Source organism: Aulostomus chinensis, chromosome 2 (genome assembly GCF_037954235.1).
Source record: "Aulostomus chinensis isolate RoL2024-O1b breed Wild chromosome 2, RoL_Achi_v1.0, whole genome shotgun sequence".
NCBI lineage: Eukaryota > Metazoa > Chordata > Actinopteri > Syngnathiformes > Aulostomidae > Aulostomus > Aulostomus chinensis.
In genome coordinates, this window is record NC_141321.1 from 24690713 (window position 1) to 24707845 (window position 17133).

Here is a 17133-nt window from a genome sequence, read left to right on the forward strand (position 1 = left end):
TCAGAGGTCGAGCGGCCGACTAGCAACCGAAGGGTCGCTGGTATGATCCTCATTTCCCACGGTGACCATGTCCAAGTCATCCTTGAACAAGATACCCAGCCCCTAATTTCTGTCCTGCGATGGAATGGTGACCCGTCCAGGGTGAACCCCTCCTCTCACCCAATGTCAGCTGGGATAGGCTCCACCCCCCACCCCTGCAACCCTTAATGGAGAAGCAAAAAAAAAAAAAAAGTGGTCTAAGCAAATCATCTAAGCCTTTAGTTTAGCATTGCAACCATCTCATCTTGTGTTTTTGGGCCAGAAGTGACCATATATGGACTGAGACCAGTGTAGTAGTCACTTGTCAATCATAGTCATGCCCTCATGCTTACTCTAATTTATCATACACATTCTAAATGGGGCCATAGTTTACGAAATGACCATAAAGCTCGGTTGAACAGGGCTTGAAACTAATGACTGAGACCAAGTTTTGACAAATGCTTACTGAGGAAAAAGAAATCTTTTCTCATAAACTTTTATACCATTTTCCCGACTTGTAGCCAGTGGATTTCGGCTCCTGCCGACCAGAAGGACAAATACAGGCTTAAAGCTCTTCTGCACTGGCCTGCTTTCTCAGGTTGTGATGCTACGGTTCTATATAGTCTTACATGTACAAAGGGTCCACCATGGTGCACTGACTTGGGTAAAAGCTAATATCCCAGTGCATCCTGGTTATGATGCATTCTCTCAGTGTCTATACCTGCTTAAGACACCAAGCTCTTTCTGAATCTCTGTGGTTAAGTGGTCAACATTGACTCCTCCAAGAAGTAGTCGGTGACACAGAGAGTCCAAGAATGTCCCTAAACCGTCCGGCTTGAAACGGCACATGGCTTCGGTGCAGTGGTGATTGCAAGCCCAGTCAGCGTTAGGAAGCAGTTGACTGATAGAAACTTATTGAACTTGCAATATTGCAATACTCAAGAATACTGATGAAAGAATAATGCACACTTCCACAGAAAACTTTCGAGCTTGAGCAAAGAGCATGCAGCAGCTTACCACGACTGAAGTGCAAAAACTTATTCGCTACTCACTCGGGGTCTCTCTCTCTCTCTCTCTCTCTCTCTCTCTCTCTCTCTCTCTCTCTCACACACACACACACATCTATATTTAGCTATCTAAATAGGCATGCAATTAGTGTTTAGATGTTGGAGTCTTGAGGTTGGAATGTGATTCTTTAAACTGCTATTAATTTCTCGTCAGGGAGACAGAGAGAGGGAAGGAGGCAGGTGGAGAGGGTTGGAGGCACGGAAAGACAGAGAGAGAGAAGAGAGCAAGACGAATAGAACACTGGAGATTTCCTCAATCAATATGGAAATTGGAAGCTGATATCAAACAGCAGCAACAAATTATTTCATATATTATTCAACAAAAACCCATTTAACAAGCAGCACATGCACAAGCAGATTTGTGATTCATCCAACAGGTTGTTTCCATCACCAGCATAACAAAATATGTTAATTAAGATGTGATAACCTCTGCATAGGAGAAAGTGATCCCTTACACGTTTTCTTTTTACACGAAAATCTTGATTCTTCTGCTTATAACTAGACAGGTTAAGTGGTGTAGTTGAATGGTCTCCCTTTGCTGTTCAGAAAAACAAATAAAATACAATCTTTGCTTATACAGGTCAATATCCTGTTTCCATACTGCAGCCAGTGGGATAATAAACCTCTGTGTTCATGTCGTCATTAAACATTTACAGAACATTTCCACCGGACAAGTCCAGACCAACGGTATCAGCACACAAGATCAACTCTGGTTTGTTGTTTTCCACTGGACAACACGGTAAACAATCCAGCAAAATCTCAGATATCAAATGTCAGATGTTGAGTATCCAGACAAGACAGACTCTTGTCAATAATATGTGATCGTGTTTTGTTTTGGGTTTTTTTGTTTTTTTTAGAATTTTTTTTATTTTGGGTGGTTAAAAATTGGTAGAGAGAGTTGTATCTTGCGGTCACTCCTCGGCTACGTGAGATTCATTCAATGCGTATTCAAACAGAAGCGGATGACGGTTTGGGAACAACCCCTCAGTGTTCCGAGCATCCACCCGTCCCTCCCCTTCTCTCTCCACCCATCTACCCCCCACCCCCCTCGGTGTTCTCCCATCGATCCACCGGCGCGCTCAAAAGCGAGAGCGCAGGCGGAGCAGAGTGGATGTCGGCGAGCAGAACCCGCTGCGCTCCGGGACATGTGCAGACCCTGAGACCGCTCTAGTAGCGTGGCAGCGGGGCAGCAGGGAGGAGCAGAAGACACACGGAGCGATTGTTCGTCGCAGGGAGGAGAGACGCAGAGGAGGAAAGATTCCTCTAAACGCAGTTAGAGCGTCGGATGAGGAGACAAGGAGAGCGGAGGGCATCGGATAGGCCGCACCGAGTAGTGAGTACAACTTCACTTATGGTTAGTGGAGGAGTTTTACAGCGCACTTACGAACATGGATGCTTTACTTTTGTCACCTAAGTGAATTTAATACGACATTTACATGCGAGTGTGAATACACAACTACATGATGAAGGGTTAGACGATCGTCTCTCACGGCGTCCCACTATCAGTGTGAGGACAAGATCGTTTGAAACTTTTGTAGTGGGAACGTTGAAGCTTTCCACAGGCCGGTTCTGAATGAGGTTCAGGATGAGAGCAGAGGTTGGGTTCAGTCATTCAGTCCTGATGGTTGCGGCTGGTCACCGTAGGGAGACCAACGTGTGTGAATAAATCTGAACTTTACCAAAATGTTTTAACTCTAAAATGTTTTAACCCTAAACTGAAGCAGTTGTTACAATTATCCAGTGACCTCAAATATTTCGGCGGCAACCTGAACCAGGACAATTAGACTGAAGTGTAAATTGAAAACCAACATATATGAAGTGCAACCACAGTTTATTTGCAGTGGACTGACCAGAGAGAGATAGAGAGATGCTCTTAGTTCCAGCAGCAAATAAAAAAAAATCAATTCATCACAAGGCTATTCTGATTTAATTTGTTCTCAAATATAAGATTCGCTTTCTTGTCATCCAAGACCAAAAATAAAAAGTCTTTGAACGCATCACAAATGTCTGTAGGAGACACAGTAAGTCCACGAAGGCGACCTGATGAAAGCTGTCACACTGTGAATTACACCAGCAGCTTGGGCAGATATCCAGTGTATGTGATATCCCAACCTGTTATTTCTCATTAAAACCAATAATTCACATCTGTCCATTATGCTAGCTTTGTTCAGATGTAATCTTGTAGATTTTTATTTCAATTAGAGTTATTGTGCAGTTTTATATTTCAACATAACCTTGTTTCTCATTTCCTTTCTGGTTAGCTCACAATCTCACCTTCGCACACATGCTCCGCGGTGACGGAACAAGTGTTGTTGTAATGTTTTTGCTTGCAAATTATATGCGATGGTATGGGAGTTAGGTGATGTCTGCCATTGCTGCCTTACATCTTTGAATGATTTCTTTTCATGATGACGGCGGCGTTCGTGTATATACACACACACACACACACATATATATATATATATACACAGATGTAGCGTACATATATTTGCCCCCCCCCCCTTATTAGATAGCCACCTTCTATCATGTTTGGTTTCAATCTGATTTGAATTGAACAGAAATACAACAATTTCCATTCGAAATATTGTGCAAGAAACAACTTGAAGTACATTAAGCATTACGTGACACTCAGGATGCCCTTTTTTCCTCATGTTGTGACATAAAGGTTCCTCAACCTAAATGGGAAAAAAGCGGAGGACTGAATGCGAGTGTGTGATGGATGCTTGTGCCTGTCTGGGTATGAAGGCCGTGTTAGTCAGTGAGTTCTCAGCACCTCTGAAATCAACAATCACACACCCTCAACAAATAAGCAAGGAGGGCCAAGAGTGAGTTGAAAATAAAATTCAGTCTAATCTGTCACTGGTTTTTCTCACACAGTGGCAGCTCCAGACTTATTGGACCCTAAATCCGCCACTCACAACACCAAGCCCCGCCTCTCCTTCTCCACAAAGCCAATCACACTGACTCCCCGGGAGGAGAGCGAGGTTAGAGACAACACAAAGAAAGTCGTGACTTTAACCTTTACAGTGTTTGCCATCAAATTTTCCCTCAGCACATTTTAGGTTGTTTCAGGTCTCTGTCTGTATGTGTGCGGGTTGACCGATGAGTTGAGGTGTTTCAGGTGGTCGCCACAGTGATGAAGAGGAAGACAGTGACAGCCCTCTTTCTCTTGGTGGTTCTGTACCTGGTGATGGGAGCAGCAGTCTTCAGATCCCTGGAACAGCCTCACGAGAGGTACTATGTGTTCACCTGTTGGCCTCGCGTCCCCAGCACCCGTCCTCGGCGTGCAATACGTCAGTCCTAATAACACAGACAGTGGTAAATGTTAAATATATTCATCCAACCATCCATTTTTTACCGCTCATCCTGTCAAGGGTCGGGATGGGGGGGGGGGGGCTGGAGCCTATCCCAGCAGCCTTCGAGCAAGAGGCGGGGTTCACCCTGGACAGGTCACCAGTCCATCACAGGGCCAACACATAGAGACAGACAATCATTCACACTCACAGTCACACCCACAGTCAATTTAGAGTATCAATCAGCCTCGTCCTCTCTTGATGTCTTTGGACTGTGGGAGGAAGCTGGAGTACCAGAGAGAACCCACACAGGAACAGGGAGAACATGGAGACTCCACACAGGAAGATCTGGAACCTTCTTGCTGTGAGGCAACAGTGTTAACCACTGCACCACTGTGCCCCAACATAGACAGTGGTAGATATTGAATATATCCTTAATAGGAAATGATTAAGATGAGGTTCATTAAAAATCACTGCATTATTCCCATTCATCCCATTCAATGTCACATTTGTGTGTGGAAATCTTACATGAATTGTTTGTATTTTACCTATAAATGCTAAATAACGGAGTTAAACTGAAAGTTTACACTTAACCATGCCATGTTATACCAGTCACCAGCGATACAGCTGAATGTGGATTATTGAGAAAACCTCACAGGCTGATATTTTCCACTAAAGTTAAGTTCTTGCGGCTGTGTGAACTATTATTTCCCGAGATTTACTCAACTTTGTGGTTTAAATGAGTTTGGTGCCTCAGACTGGCTGTCAGTTCTGGAGAAGGTAAATTCTTGAGAGGAACTTCCCTCAGTTAATTAAAGTGAGACTGGTTTATTTAGTTGACAGAAGGAAAATTGCAATTTCTTAAAGCAAACTTATACTCTGGAGGCGTTCTTTTTCTAATCATTTTTTAAAAAATATCTCTGTCTGTGTTTCAGTGCCCAGCGTTTGGCCATCCTGTCTCAGAAGCTGGAGTTTCTGGCCAGACACTCCTGTGTCAACCAGAGCCAGCTGGAGGAGCTGGTTAAGGTGAGACAGATGTGAACTGTGTTTCGGTGAGAGTGTAAGAGTGCGCACGCTTGGAGGTCAACGCAGCTACAGTGCTTTCAGCACCATGGACAGCTCCCATGTCACTCCTCTTTGTTTCTGCTGCTAGTCCAGTGCTGAAACACTTCTGCATCAGGTCAGTATCTTAAAGTGATCCTTCACCCTAAACATGTATTTTGGACTTACAAATACATCTCTTGAGCTCACTCAGATGTTTTATTTAATTAAGTTTTTTTGACTCCAGAGTGCAGAAAAAACAGCATGTTGGTTCAATGGGATGTTGGAGCTGGTAGCATCGGTGCTGCTGTGATTGAGGGATGAACCTGAAGGTTTGTAGTTGGTTCATTTTTGGCTCAGATCAAAGTGTTTGTGGATAACAATGGGGGGGGGGTGATAGTTTGTGAGAGTTCTCAGAGAATGGACATTTTGCTGGTTAGTAGTTTGTGGCCATGGTGCACCTTTAGCTTCAAGCTAAATATACATGGCTGGCTCTTTCTGCACCCCATAGTCACAAAGAAGTGATGCAGAAGGAGAAAAAACATCTTTGTGAGCTCAAGACATTGAAATACTTGAAGGGCAAAATCTCCCTTTCGGTTCGGTGAAGTATCGCTTTAATGCATTCAATTTTTCATTTTCATCCGAAATTTGTTAAACAAGGAAGCATCCAGAGTTCCTGCACCACGAGACAAAATGCGTCCTTTACTTGTGCCTTCTTCATCAAAGAAGAATGTTGAATTTTCTCAAACTTCTCTGCCTCTCTCTCGTCTCTCTGTGTCCAGCAAGTTGTGTCTGCTATCCGATCAGGAGTAAACCCTGCAGGAACACTGACCAACCACAGCAGCCTGTGGGACCTGAGCTCTGCCTTCTTCTTTGCTGGGACTGTCATTACAACCATTGGTAGGAAACACACACAAACACACACACAAACACAAACACAAACACACACACACACAAATATTTTCATTTTATTCAGTGTAGTTGAGATTGAATACAAGTAAAACCCCAGAGCACATTTCCTGGTAATGCTGTGTATTTCTCAGGTGTGTGTGTGTGTGTGTGTGTGTGTGTGTGTGTGTGTGTATAATGCTTTGTATTCATTTGTGAGCACGCTCCCTCTGAAAGATGCTGTTATGTGTGGTTATGTAACAAGACTTAATGCTATAAGAAGTGGAGGAAGTTTCTTTTGTCATCAATTGTATATCTGCTTCCTGGATATAATCAAACTAGTACTCAGCACTTCTCTCATGATCATAAATCTAATGTATGTGTGTGTGTGTGTGTGTGTGTGTGTGTGTGTGTATGTGTGTGTTTGCATGCGTGTGTGTATTCATGTGTCTCAGACTCTCTTAGCAGTTTTTTTTTATTGTGTTCACATTCACTGACAACAAGGAGCATGAGGAGTTCAGCTCTGTGTTATGGCAGCAGGGATGGTGCTCACTCAATGGCATCTATTCAGGCAGCTTTATGAATCTAACGAGGGGCAACACACACACACACACACAAAACAGCATTTAGCAAACAAATAGCTTACACCAAGAAGCTAAATGCAGTAAAAAAAAAAAACACAACAGGTGAAATCTAACTGTTGCTGAAGCGGTTCTGAGGCTGAAAACACTTTTCAACTGATTGTATAGCTGTGGCAATTTAATCTTCATGCCCTTGTATGACCCTACGTATGGCAAGCCAGTCCATCCCTCAGCACATTCACAACCTCAACACACTGTGTCCACAAACCTGTTTTTCTCTGCAATATCAAACAAAACTGAACTATTGATTTCCATGTAAAAGAAGTTTCGCTTTTATTTGTTACACAGCGATGTTGCACGTGATGGTACAAAAACAATATTTACTGGATGCAAAGTTGCACGTTTCTTCATCAAGTTTTTAAAAAAAAAAAAAATTTCTTACATTGTCTGTCACTGCCAAAAAGAAAAAAGGCCCTGGTGGCACAAGCCAGTCAGAGCCAGGATGATCTTTATGACATGAAACAGGCTCACGAGAAATCATGTTTTGGTAAAACACTACCCCTTTTGGCCAGAGGGGTCGCCAAATTTAGCACAAACTGAAAGTTTATAACAATCAGAAGTAACAAGTGCATCACCTCACCAGGGAGACTACATGGCTATGGAATATGAACATCTATAATCTGTTCCAGATTACCTCCAAGAGTTAACATCTTGCTCCTTGTTCACACCAAATTGAATTAAAATTCCCCCTTTGGTATGTGAGACAAACTAGCACACACTGATGATCACAAAGTTAAAAAGATGCTTTACACTCAGTCAAGAAATTGTGAAATGAGGTACTTCAGCCGCATTTTGGCTTTGTGGTACACAAACTGCTTTGTTTTGGAGGAATATGCCAGTGAGTCAAAAAGACAACAGAACAACAGTAAAACTTTAAAGGTGTTTAAGTTCACTCAGGTGCATCCCAGATAGGAAGTATATAAGAGCATACAGTATAAACAGCAATCGACGGAGAGCAAATGTTCTCCCTGACCTCTGGTGATACATGTCGGCAGGTTTTGGGAACATCTCTCCTCATACAGAAGGCGGAAGAATCTTCTGCATCGTCTATGCACTGCTGGGGATTCCTCTGTTCGGCTTTCTTTTGGCTGGGGTCGGGGATCAGCTCGGCACCATATTTGGCAAGGGCATCACTAGAGTGGAGAAGATGTTTGTGGTGAGTCTGGAGTTACGAACAACATGTAAACACAGAAACGTAGCACACAGGTACGTTGAACAGACCCATCCCTCCTCTCTGTCTTGCTCTCCTGAAATGACAGAAAGTTGCTCACCTGCAGGCAGCATGCTCATGCAAGCTGATTAAGTGATTCATAGAAAAGCGCTCTTAACAAAATTCTTTTGGTTCAGCTACATCTGATTGAACTCCTGCAGCTGAGCGGCTTTGCAGCACTTTGTTTTTTTTCACCACTTAACGATGAAAACAAAGCAGATGATGATGCGTCAGGAGAATCTCTCCAAGCTGAGCTGGTTTAGAAATTCATGAGATGAATCAACAAAGTCAACTGTAGAAATTCTTTGTGGAAACACATTCTGTGGACTATAAAAGCTTTGTGTTATATTTGTGTAAATGACCCATCTTGAGTAGTGGACAGCAGGACTTGATAAACCCGTGAACGGTTAAGACTAGGTAGTTTTACTGTAGTTGAACGTGAAACAGTGATACCCCCAATTGGTCTATTGCTGTGAATATTTTAAAGATATTGGCGACATCCATGTAATTTGAATTAATTACAAGATAAAACGAGTCCTAGAAAATGATTCAGTGTGTTTTAACAAAGCCTATAGTCAGTGTGGAAGTTTTCAAAGTTGAAGTTACTGTGGTGAATAATTTACTCTGTAGCCTCGAATCAAATGAGCAGAAACCTGAGTTGAGGATGTGTAATTTAGAGTGATTTGCTCCCTCTGCGGCTCTAAGGGCGCCTGTGGGACTCTGTAATGAATATTATGATTAAAGCTGAGGATGGAGGACAAAAGTTCATTGTGTAAGTGTGTGTGCGTTTGTGAAAGCCTTATTGATCTGTGCTGAGATTGTGTAAGACTGCTGTATTATTCTCAGTGAGTGCTATTAAAGTCTGTTCTGTTCTACCCGCCCCAAGGGAATAATGAAAGGAATAATAGGTGTGTCTGTGTGGCAGTGGCGGTGGACGGGATTAGGGGAGTTAATTGGGGTGGCTTGTATAATTGGAGACAAAAGGGGTGTCCCCAGTTGTTGAAATGTTGAATTTTTGAGCATGTTTACGGGGTGGCATAGCTCCAGAGATGGAATAATGGCAAAGTTACTGGTTTGTTCCCCAGGTTTCCTTGAGCAAGAAACTGAACGCCTGTAGCAGCGAGGGGTTGACATCAGTGTGTGAGTGTGGGCGCATGTGTGAATGGGAGAATGAGGCAACACTGTGAAGAGATATAAAAGGAAGCCAGTTTCTCTGTTGCTTTTGTGGGGGATCAGAAAAGCTGGATGAGGTCTCTTTGAGTGATTAATTTCAAGGCAGGTGTCACAAAGGGCTCGTGCTAGTTGGCTGTGGATTAGAGGGCAGGTCGCTGCAGGTGGATCAGTCTCCGGTCCAGAGTGTGACGTATTTTGACAACTATCAGATGGACCACCATGGAATGATGCTCTGACAGTCATACACCCTAGAGTAAACATTCAGCTGGTCCGGTGCCAGGTTGGTGTTTGTGGTTTTGAGTGAAAAGCTTCTTTAAATCCTGACTGGATTGCAGAGAAGTTTTCGTCCAGGTTCCCCTCCGGATGAATTGTTCAATAAATCCCCTTTTCCATCTAGCACCATCATTAAAGGTTGAAAATGACACGCTGTCCGAGACTTTTGTTTATGGTCCAAAATCTGCAAAACGGATGACATTCCATCACCTTCAGCTGCACTCTTTAGCGTTAACTGGCACGGATCAGCAGTAAAAGCACGTTTCCCAAATTATTAGACAAACTCTTCCCTCAGAGGAAAGTCGTGTGTATATTAAACCACAGCAATGACTGGCAGACCAAACAACAGATTTGTAGAAGGTGTAAATGCACCACCTTGGTTTGTCCTCTCTGTCCCCCCCGCAGCACTGGGACATCAGCCAGACCAAGATCCGGGTCATATCCACGCTGCTGTTTGTGCTGTTCGGCTGCTTGCTGTTCGTGGCTCTCCCAGCGGCCATCTTTAAACACATCGAGGGCTGGTCTGCTCTGGAGTCTCTTTACTTTGTGGTCATCACCCTGACTACCATCGGATTCGGGGACTTTGTAGCAGGTACAAACACAGTTGCTGAATGATCGCACCCACTCCTGTCATCATGTGACTCCCCGTATCTTTGCGTCTGTGTCCAGGTGGGTCAGAGATCGAGTACCTGGACTACTATAAACCAGTGGTATGGTTCTGGATTCTGGTGGGCTTGGCGTACTTTGCTGCCATCCTCAGCATGATCGGAGACTGGCTGAGAGTCATTTCTAAAAGGACCAAAGAAGAGGCAAGTTGGTATCGTCACACGGCCGCTCCTTTCTGCCATTTTTCCTTTTTCTCTCTGTATACCTCTTTGACAGCATATACACTCCTCATTCACCTCTCTGTCTTTGAGTACAGTGACACATAACTGACCTCTGCACCTACTTTAGTTAACTGTGCCATGATCTGTGACCTTTCATACACCCCTAAACACAGTCTCAGTCCATTGCTGGGATTCCCTCCAGAGAGCAACAGGGAGAATTTGGATGAGTCGTGATGATGCTATCTGGCAGGGCAGCTGATTTCAGAGAAACCTTCTTGTCAGGCTTCAAGTCGTTCTATCTGAACATGAGTGGTTTGATGAATCGTTGTTCTCTGAGGAGGGACAGCACTGGCGTGATTTAGGAGTAACAACAGGGAGAAGATCAAACTAGTGATGGCTCTTGAAGAGGTCTGCATAGATGCAGCTATGGCAGGAGTTGTACCAGAACTGGAAGTATTTCTGCCTTGAAGAAGAACACCACTGAGGGGTTTTCTCTGTGTTTTCTCTCTTTTTCCAATTAGCTTCAGTTTATTGATCTTACCGGCTGAAGTTAGCTCATGATTGATGGTGATGGACAGATGATTCATCCAATTATCTGCCAGGTTTTTGAAATCGTCCGCCATTTTCCAGTTTCTATGGGTGACTTCTCTGATGCGTCAGATTAATGATGATAAATGAGAATGGTGTCCTAGTCAGAAGATGTACCAACCCTGTTCTCCAAATAGAACAGGTTTCAGGTAAATGAATGCAGCTTTCACTGGGATACTTGTGTGTTTACTAATGACCCTCACATCTCCTCATGCTGAAGTCCTGTAATATTTCTGCATGTGTGTGTGTGTGTGTGTGTTGTGTATGTGTCATAAGGCTGTGTGATATAAAGCCTGAGTCAGTAGTGTGTGTGTTCTCTCTTACTCTGAATGGCTCCAAGCTAAAGTCAGTAAGTGTCCCATTATGACACATAAATAGCCAAGTAGAACACACAGTCAAAAAAAGTGTGTGGGATAATGAAAAACTCCTTGGGCTCCATTCACAGCTCTGTTCTTTACAAATATAATTTTGTATTAAAAATGCTGTTCTGATTGTGTGCATGCCACATTTTCCATGGCTGATTCATGTTCTGCACAGGCCCGTTTAGATGCAGATGCGTTGCTTGAATGCAGTTAACTTGACTTCCTGGTCAGTGACATCATCTGCCTCCTCCTTGCTCTCACTCACCTTTTATTCTCTTGAGGTTTTCTGATTGCATCTAAATTGAGTTTTTTTTAATTTGGGGCATTAAAGGCTTTGAATATGATATCCTTTTTGCACTGGCGATCTGTTCAGAGGGGAAAAAGTAAACATTGATGGTGTAACAAGGATAATGTTTCAATTTCATTCATCATGTAGTTTAGAGGCAGATGTTAGAGAGTCCCTGAATGCACCAGGAAGCATTACTCAGTTCTGTTCCTGGTCTGGTAAAATGTGTTGCAACAAAGTTTAGAGTCTCTGCATGTTTATCCCATAATGTGAAGTAAATGAAAGGGAGTGGCTGATGAGGATGATGTCACTCTGACCCTGATATGGGAGGATACTTCAGGACTTACAGTTCAGTTATGGTACTAGCAAATGCTGTGTAGGTAAACTGTAATGAGCCAGGCTTGGCTTGAGCCAGATGTGGGCCGTATGAAGTGGACCTGTGGGTACGTTTAGGCTGCCACACATGGGCCATAGGAAGACTGAGCTGGATCAAAAGATGTGGGCCACATTTGGGCCAAATATTCATCCAGAGATTTATTATTCAATGTTTTACTGATTCCTAACATACTATGTCTCTATATTAATACCTAATATTATTTTTTATAAATTCATTTTAATCTAATTTTCAATCTGTATATCAAATATTCTATACTTTTAGGAACTACTTATTTTGCTCGGCTGTAAAAATCAAATTCTTCTGCACGTGCTTAACTGCTCCCTTATTCATCTCACAGGTCGGAGAGATCCGGGCTCATGCTGCAGAGTGGACGGCCAACGTCTCAGCAGAGTTCAAGGAAACACGCCGACGTGTCAGTGTCGAGATCTACGATAAGTTCCAGCGTGCAGCGTCGATTAAACGCAAACTGTCTACAGACCTGGGATTCAGCGCTGCCCCTGAGCTCACGCTGCCCAGGCGGTCTGTGTCAGCCAGCGATGAACGTGAGAAGAACGAGAAGGAAACTGGGCTGCAGGGCTTGACCACGCCGCTAGCTAGAAATGGCGGTCTGTTCATGAACGGTTTGGACCTTGAGAGAGGAGATATCTCTGTCGTAGAACACCTCAAGTAGAAGACCTTGGCAGGCTTGTCAGTTCTTCAGTGAGAGAAACATCCTCGTGCTGCAAGTCATCTCGTGTGGCATCAGAGAGCAGACTTGCTTGATGTAGTTACTCAGTTGTGCTGCTTTGTGACTCCAGCATCTTCACTCCTCTACTACCAGGAGGCTGGAGGAGGTGCACGGAACCCTGCTCAAAAACACTCCAGTGGATTTCTAACGGTGGACGACATCCTACTTGAGCTTATTGCCCGATGAGCTCTCGGATAGAGTCACAGGACCTGGTGGAATTGAAAGAAGAAAAAAAAAATCTTGGAATAAAATAAATCTGCCCGCTGATGCTGATTTGGATGACAGGAACAACAGAAAGTTACACTTGCAGTTTGCTGTAGGGAGGCCCGAGGTTTTTTGCCTCCAAATTGATGACAAATTCTCCATTTGAACGAGTAGAAATCCAGCAGTTACGCCACCAAAGGTGACCTGTAAACAAGTTTTTAAATTAAACTCACGATGTTGCTGCCCAGAGTGCTACATCATTATACTGCTACTCTCTGTCACATGGTGCAGGTCTGTCAAAATAAGCCTTCACACCAGCACCGCGTTACGTGATTTCAAGAGGCTGGGATCATTTTGCATGCTTCTCTGAGACCAGGCGAACACTTTCATACGACTGCAAAACACAAAGCTGCTTACTGAAACCAAGAGTTTGGATGTCATTTGAAGTCATTTCTTGGATTTCACTGGCAGCAGGTCTTTCATATGACTTAAATGAAAATGTTACTTTTTTTTAATCTTACAAAAGGAAGCTTCACGAAAGTGAAATGTTTGTATCTCTGACAAAACAAACTTTACATGCCAACCACTGCAATCATTTGACATAGCTGAACGTATTTTGGATAGTTTTTTTTGCTTATTTATATCATTCCAACAACTATAAGCCATTATTTTTATATCTGTCGTAATGAGTATTTTTAATCAAGCAAAATCTCTTTCCCGCCATTCAAAAATACTCATGACTAAATGACGACTTCTATATTTGCGCTTGTCTCTCTTAGTCTGCAGAATGTCTTTCAACTGAAGGGTCAGTAGTTCCTGAACCAGTAACAAGCCAGTACATGCTAGCGTTGCAGTGCTTAGCAGCCATGACAGTGTGGTGAAGAGCTTGGTACTGACTCTAACTGTAGGACATCTCTTAATTATGTTGTTGCGATACATCAGCAAGTATTGCATTTGCTGCCAACTCCTCCTAGTTGGATAGCAGAGGCAGTACGAATGTGCAATTTCTGATTCTGGACGTGGTTTTAAAAGAAAAAAAACAAAACACAGTTCTGTGAGGAGTTTTGTTAAACCATTGCTGTGCCTTAAACTCTTCATTTTGCCAAAAGGCAAACACACAAAAATAAATACATTTAAAAAAAAAAAATCTGTCAGCAGGACAACCCATTTGACAAGTTAACCCATTTAGACCCAAAAGGCCAAGACAGACTGTGGACATTTTTCTAAAAAAATGAAAAGATTGTCCACTAAAACCTGACTTAAAAACTACAAAAGTTAGGACCTTCTGCATCTCTGTAGAGGAACTTCGCTCTGCCTCACTGTTGGTGGATTGAATCTGGTCATAAAGGTGGAACAACCTATTTGCTGCATTGGGTCTAAATAGGGTTTGCAAAGCTATCCGAACAACAATGTGGAGACATGAATTTTCTTTCAGTACTGCTTCCTTCAACTGAGGGGAACTTTTAGAAAGCCGTGGCTACATACCACCATGGAACGTATCAGCCGCTTGAGTTGAAATGAAAATCGTAACTGCAAAGGTCCTTGCTTTCACGTCAGATGTTTACGATCCACCCAGCTGACAAACTCAAAGTCGATACATTTCCTGGATATTTCCTTTGATTGTAGTCTGCACCAATGAGAAAGAAACATCCTCAACTGTCATTTATTTGGTGCCGTGGAAAGAAATCTCCAGATTTAAGGGACTTAAAGAGAACGTCCTGGGCCTCAAGGATCAGCCAAAATACTGGTGTGATGATGTAAATGTCAACGAAGCTTTCCGTGAAACTATTTGTAATCAATCATGGCTGACTGTGTAACGACATGCACATATTAGCTCAACCAGGGTTCTCTTACACCTGCAGTTTAAAATGCACTTTGATTTAACAGCATCAGAACGTGACAGCGAGCTCCAGCTGGTACGACTGAGGGGTTTATCACACTAGCAGATGCAGACTTTATGTGGAGTTCATGCGGAGAACTACATACTTTGTAGTTGTAGGGTTATGACAGTGACAGCGAGTGTGGCACCGCTCACACAACGTGGAACATCTCTTTGAAAACAGTCCCTCTGTCAAGCCATGAGGACTATTTTTCTCAAGTCCAGAGTGCCGGCTGTGATTTCTCTCAGCACATTCTTCACCTGCAACAATCGTGAAACATGAGAAGAATCCAGATCTGGATCTGGGCCCTTCAGATGTTGTAGGACTTGTAGAACTGATGTCAAATGATCTTATCAAATCAGCAGAAAGATGGTAAAAGTCCTGAGGGTTTTGCTGCTGAAGTCTCATGAAAGGTTTAGTCTTTCTGTAGTGTCATGGCAAAGTAGAGTTTATAGTTCTGCACTAACTCAGGCTGTTTTCTAGGAACTAACAAGGACTGGAGATGTTGGTAACCACACACTGTGACGGCTGGTGGGCCCAACTTCTTCTTGGCAAATGTATGACATTGTTACACAATCATCACCTTTTTAGCTGTGCTAAAATGAAACTAACTTTGAGAAATGTTGCTTTTTCTGCCAGATGTGCCGGATATGTTGATGCTTTTTCTGACAGTTTCATCAAGGCTGTGCTTTTTCTACTTCGTATGCTTGTGCTTGTAGAGGATTTCTATACTGCTGTCAGTCTGAACAAAATGTAACAACAGTTTTGTATGATGTACAGCTTGAAAATTAACCAGTTTTTCCATTCTTCCCTGGTGTACTGTGTCATTCATTCAACTTAATCAAAGTACTTTAGTGTCACATTTGAGGTAGAGATTGAGATCATAGCAGACAAGAAATGTAACAAAGACAGTATAAGTATTCCATGGATGCCTGTACTTAAAAAATACTTTCACTAGATCTTGTTCCTCTATAATACCTGATTGTTGCTCCCTTGTTTGTAGTTTTTTCATGTAATAATGAGGAGGAACTAGTAAGAACTATATCAACGATTTCCTACACAGACTCATATAAAGCACAAGCTGCACAATGACCGTGTGCAGTTTGCTGAGCAGTATTTACTGATGTGAGTAGCTGTTGGATTCTTTTTCAAATTTATTATTTCTCCAGTTCAACTTTAAATATATGTTTCATAAACTATAATACCATTATTTAATTGCTAAGATCACACAAGGGAGGCAGAACCATCATATAACAACAAAAGCCAAATCAGAGAGTCGCAATGACGGAGAACCAGTGCGACAGGAGGTCGTCCCCACCCGACAGAACCTAACTGTACCAAGTGTTTGCAAACACAATACTCGGTAAATTCTGCCTCTCTAACTGCTGAGTAATGATTAAACTTCCTGGGTGATAGAGAGGTCTGATGAGAATGACTTGCTAGTGGCTGGAGGTCTTATGATCCGTGAGATAAAGTTAACCAAACAGGAAGTGCAGACCAGAATCAACACAACACAGTTGAGCAATTACAGTACACAGGCTCAGTTCTCCATTGTAAGAACCCCTATAGCCAGCGGGACCGGTCCAGAGAGGAAACGCATGATGACACACAGATAAGAATCTGTCCTAAATCAGAGGGGGAAATGATGGCAGGAGTTATTTTTTCCATTCACACCACTGCAGGCTCAAGAAAAGACTAAGAGCGCAATAGGCACAGGTACAGGAAGAGTGACCCTGCCACAGGTACAGGAAGAGTGACCCTGCCACAGGTACAGGAAGAGTGACCCTGCCACAGGTACAGGAAGAGTGACCCTGCCACAGGTACAGGAAGAGTGACCCTGCCACAGGCACAGGAAGAGTGACCCTGCCACAGGCACAGGAAGAGTGACCCTGCCACAGGCACAGGAAGAGTGATCCTGCCACAGGTACAGGAAGAGTGACCCTGCCACAGGCACAGGAAGAGGAAGAGTGACCCTGCCACAGGCACAGGAAGAGGAAGTGTGACCCTGCCACAGGCACAGGCACAGGAAGAGTGACCCTGCCATGGGAAGGGTGATCCTGCCACAGGAACGGGAAGAGTGATCCTGCCACAGGCACAGGAAGAGGAAGAGTGATCCTGCCACAGGCACAGGAAGAGGAAGAGTGACCCTGCCACAGCTACAGGAAGAGGAAGAGTGACCCTGCCACAGCTACAGGAAGAGTGACCCTGCCACAGCTACAGGAAGAGTGACCCTGCCACAGGGCACAGGAAGAGTGACC

General features: G+C 43.4%; 1 protein-coding gene across 2 annotated transcripts; it reads left to right on the top strand.

Moving 5' to 3' along the window:
* The first annotated feature begins 2188 nt into the window (after positions 1-2188).
* On the top strand, positions 2189-15682 carry LOC147269555 (potassium channel subfamily K member 2-like). Of its 2 annotated transcripts, none has more exons than XM_086186941.1 (9): positions 2189-2418; positions 3963-4069; positions 4207-4319; positions 5314-5404; positions 6202-6319; positions 7944-8104; positions 10010-10196; positions 10274-10413; positions 12402-15682. In XM_086186941.1, coding segments are annotated over exons 1-9 (1251 nt in total). In that variant the 5' UTR covers positions 2189-2417; the 3' UTR covers positions 12735-15682. The 2 variants fall into 2 exon arrangements, with proteins under 2 accessions (XP_086043067.1, XP_086043058.1); XM_086186932.1 differs by lacking the exon at positions 2189-2418 and adding an exon at positions 3538-3843.
* The last annotated feature ends 1451 nt before the right edge of the window (positions 15683-17133 follow it).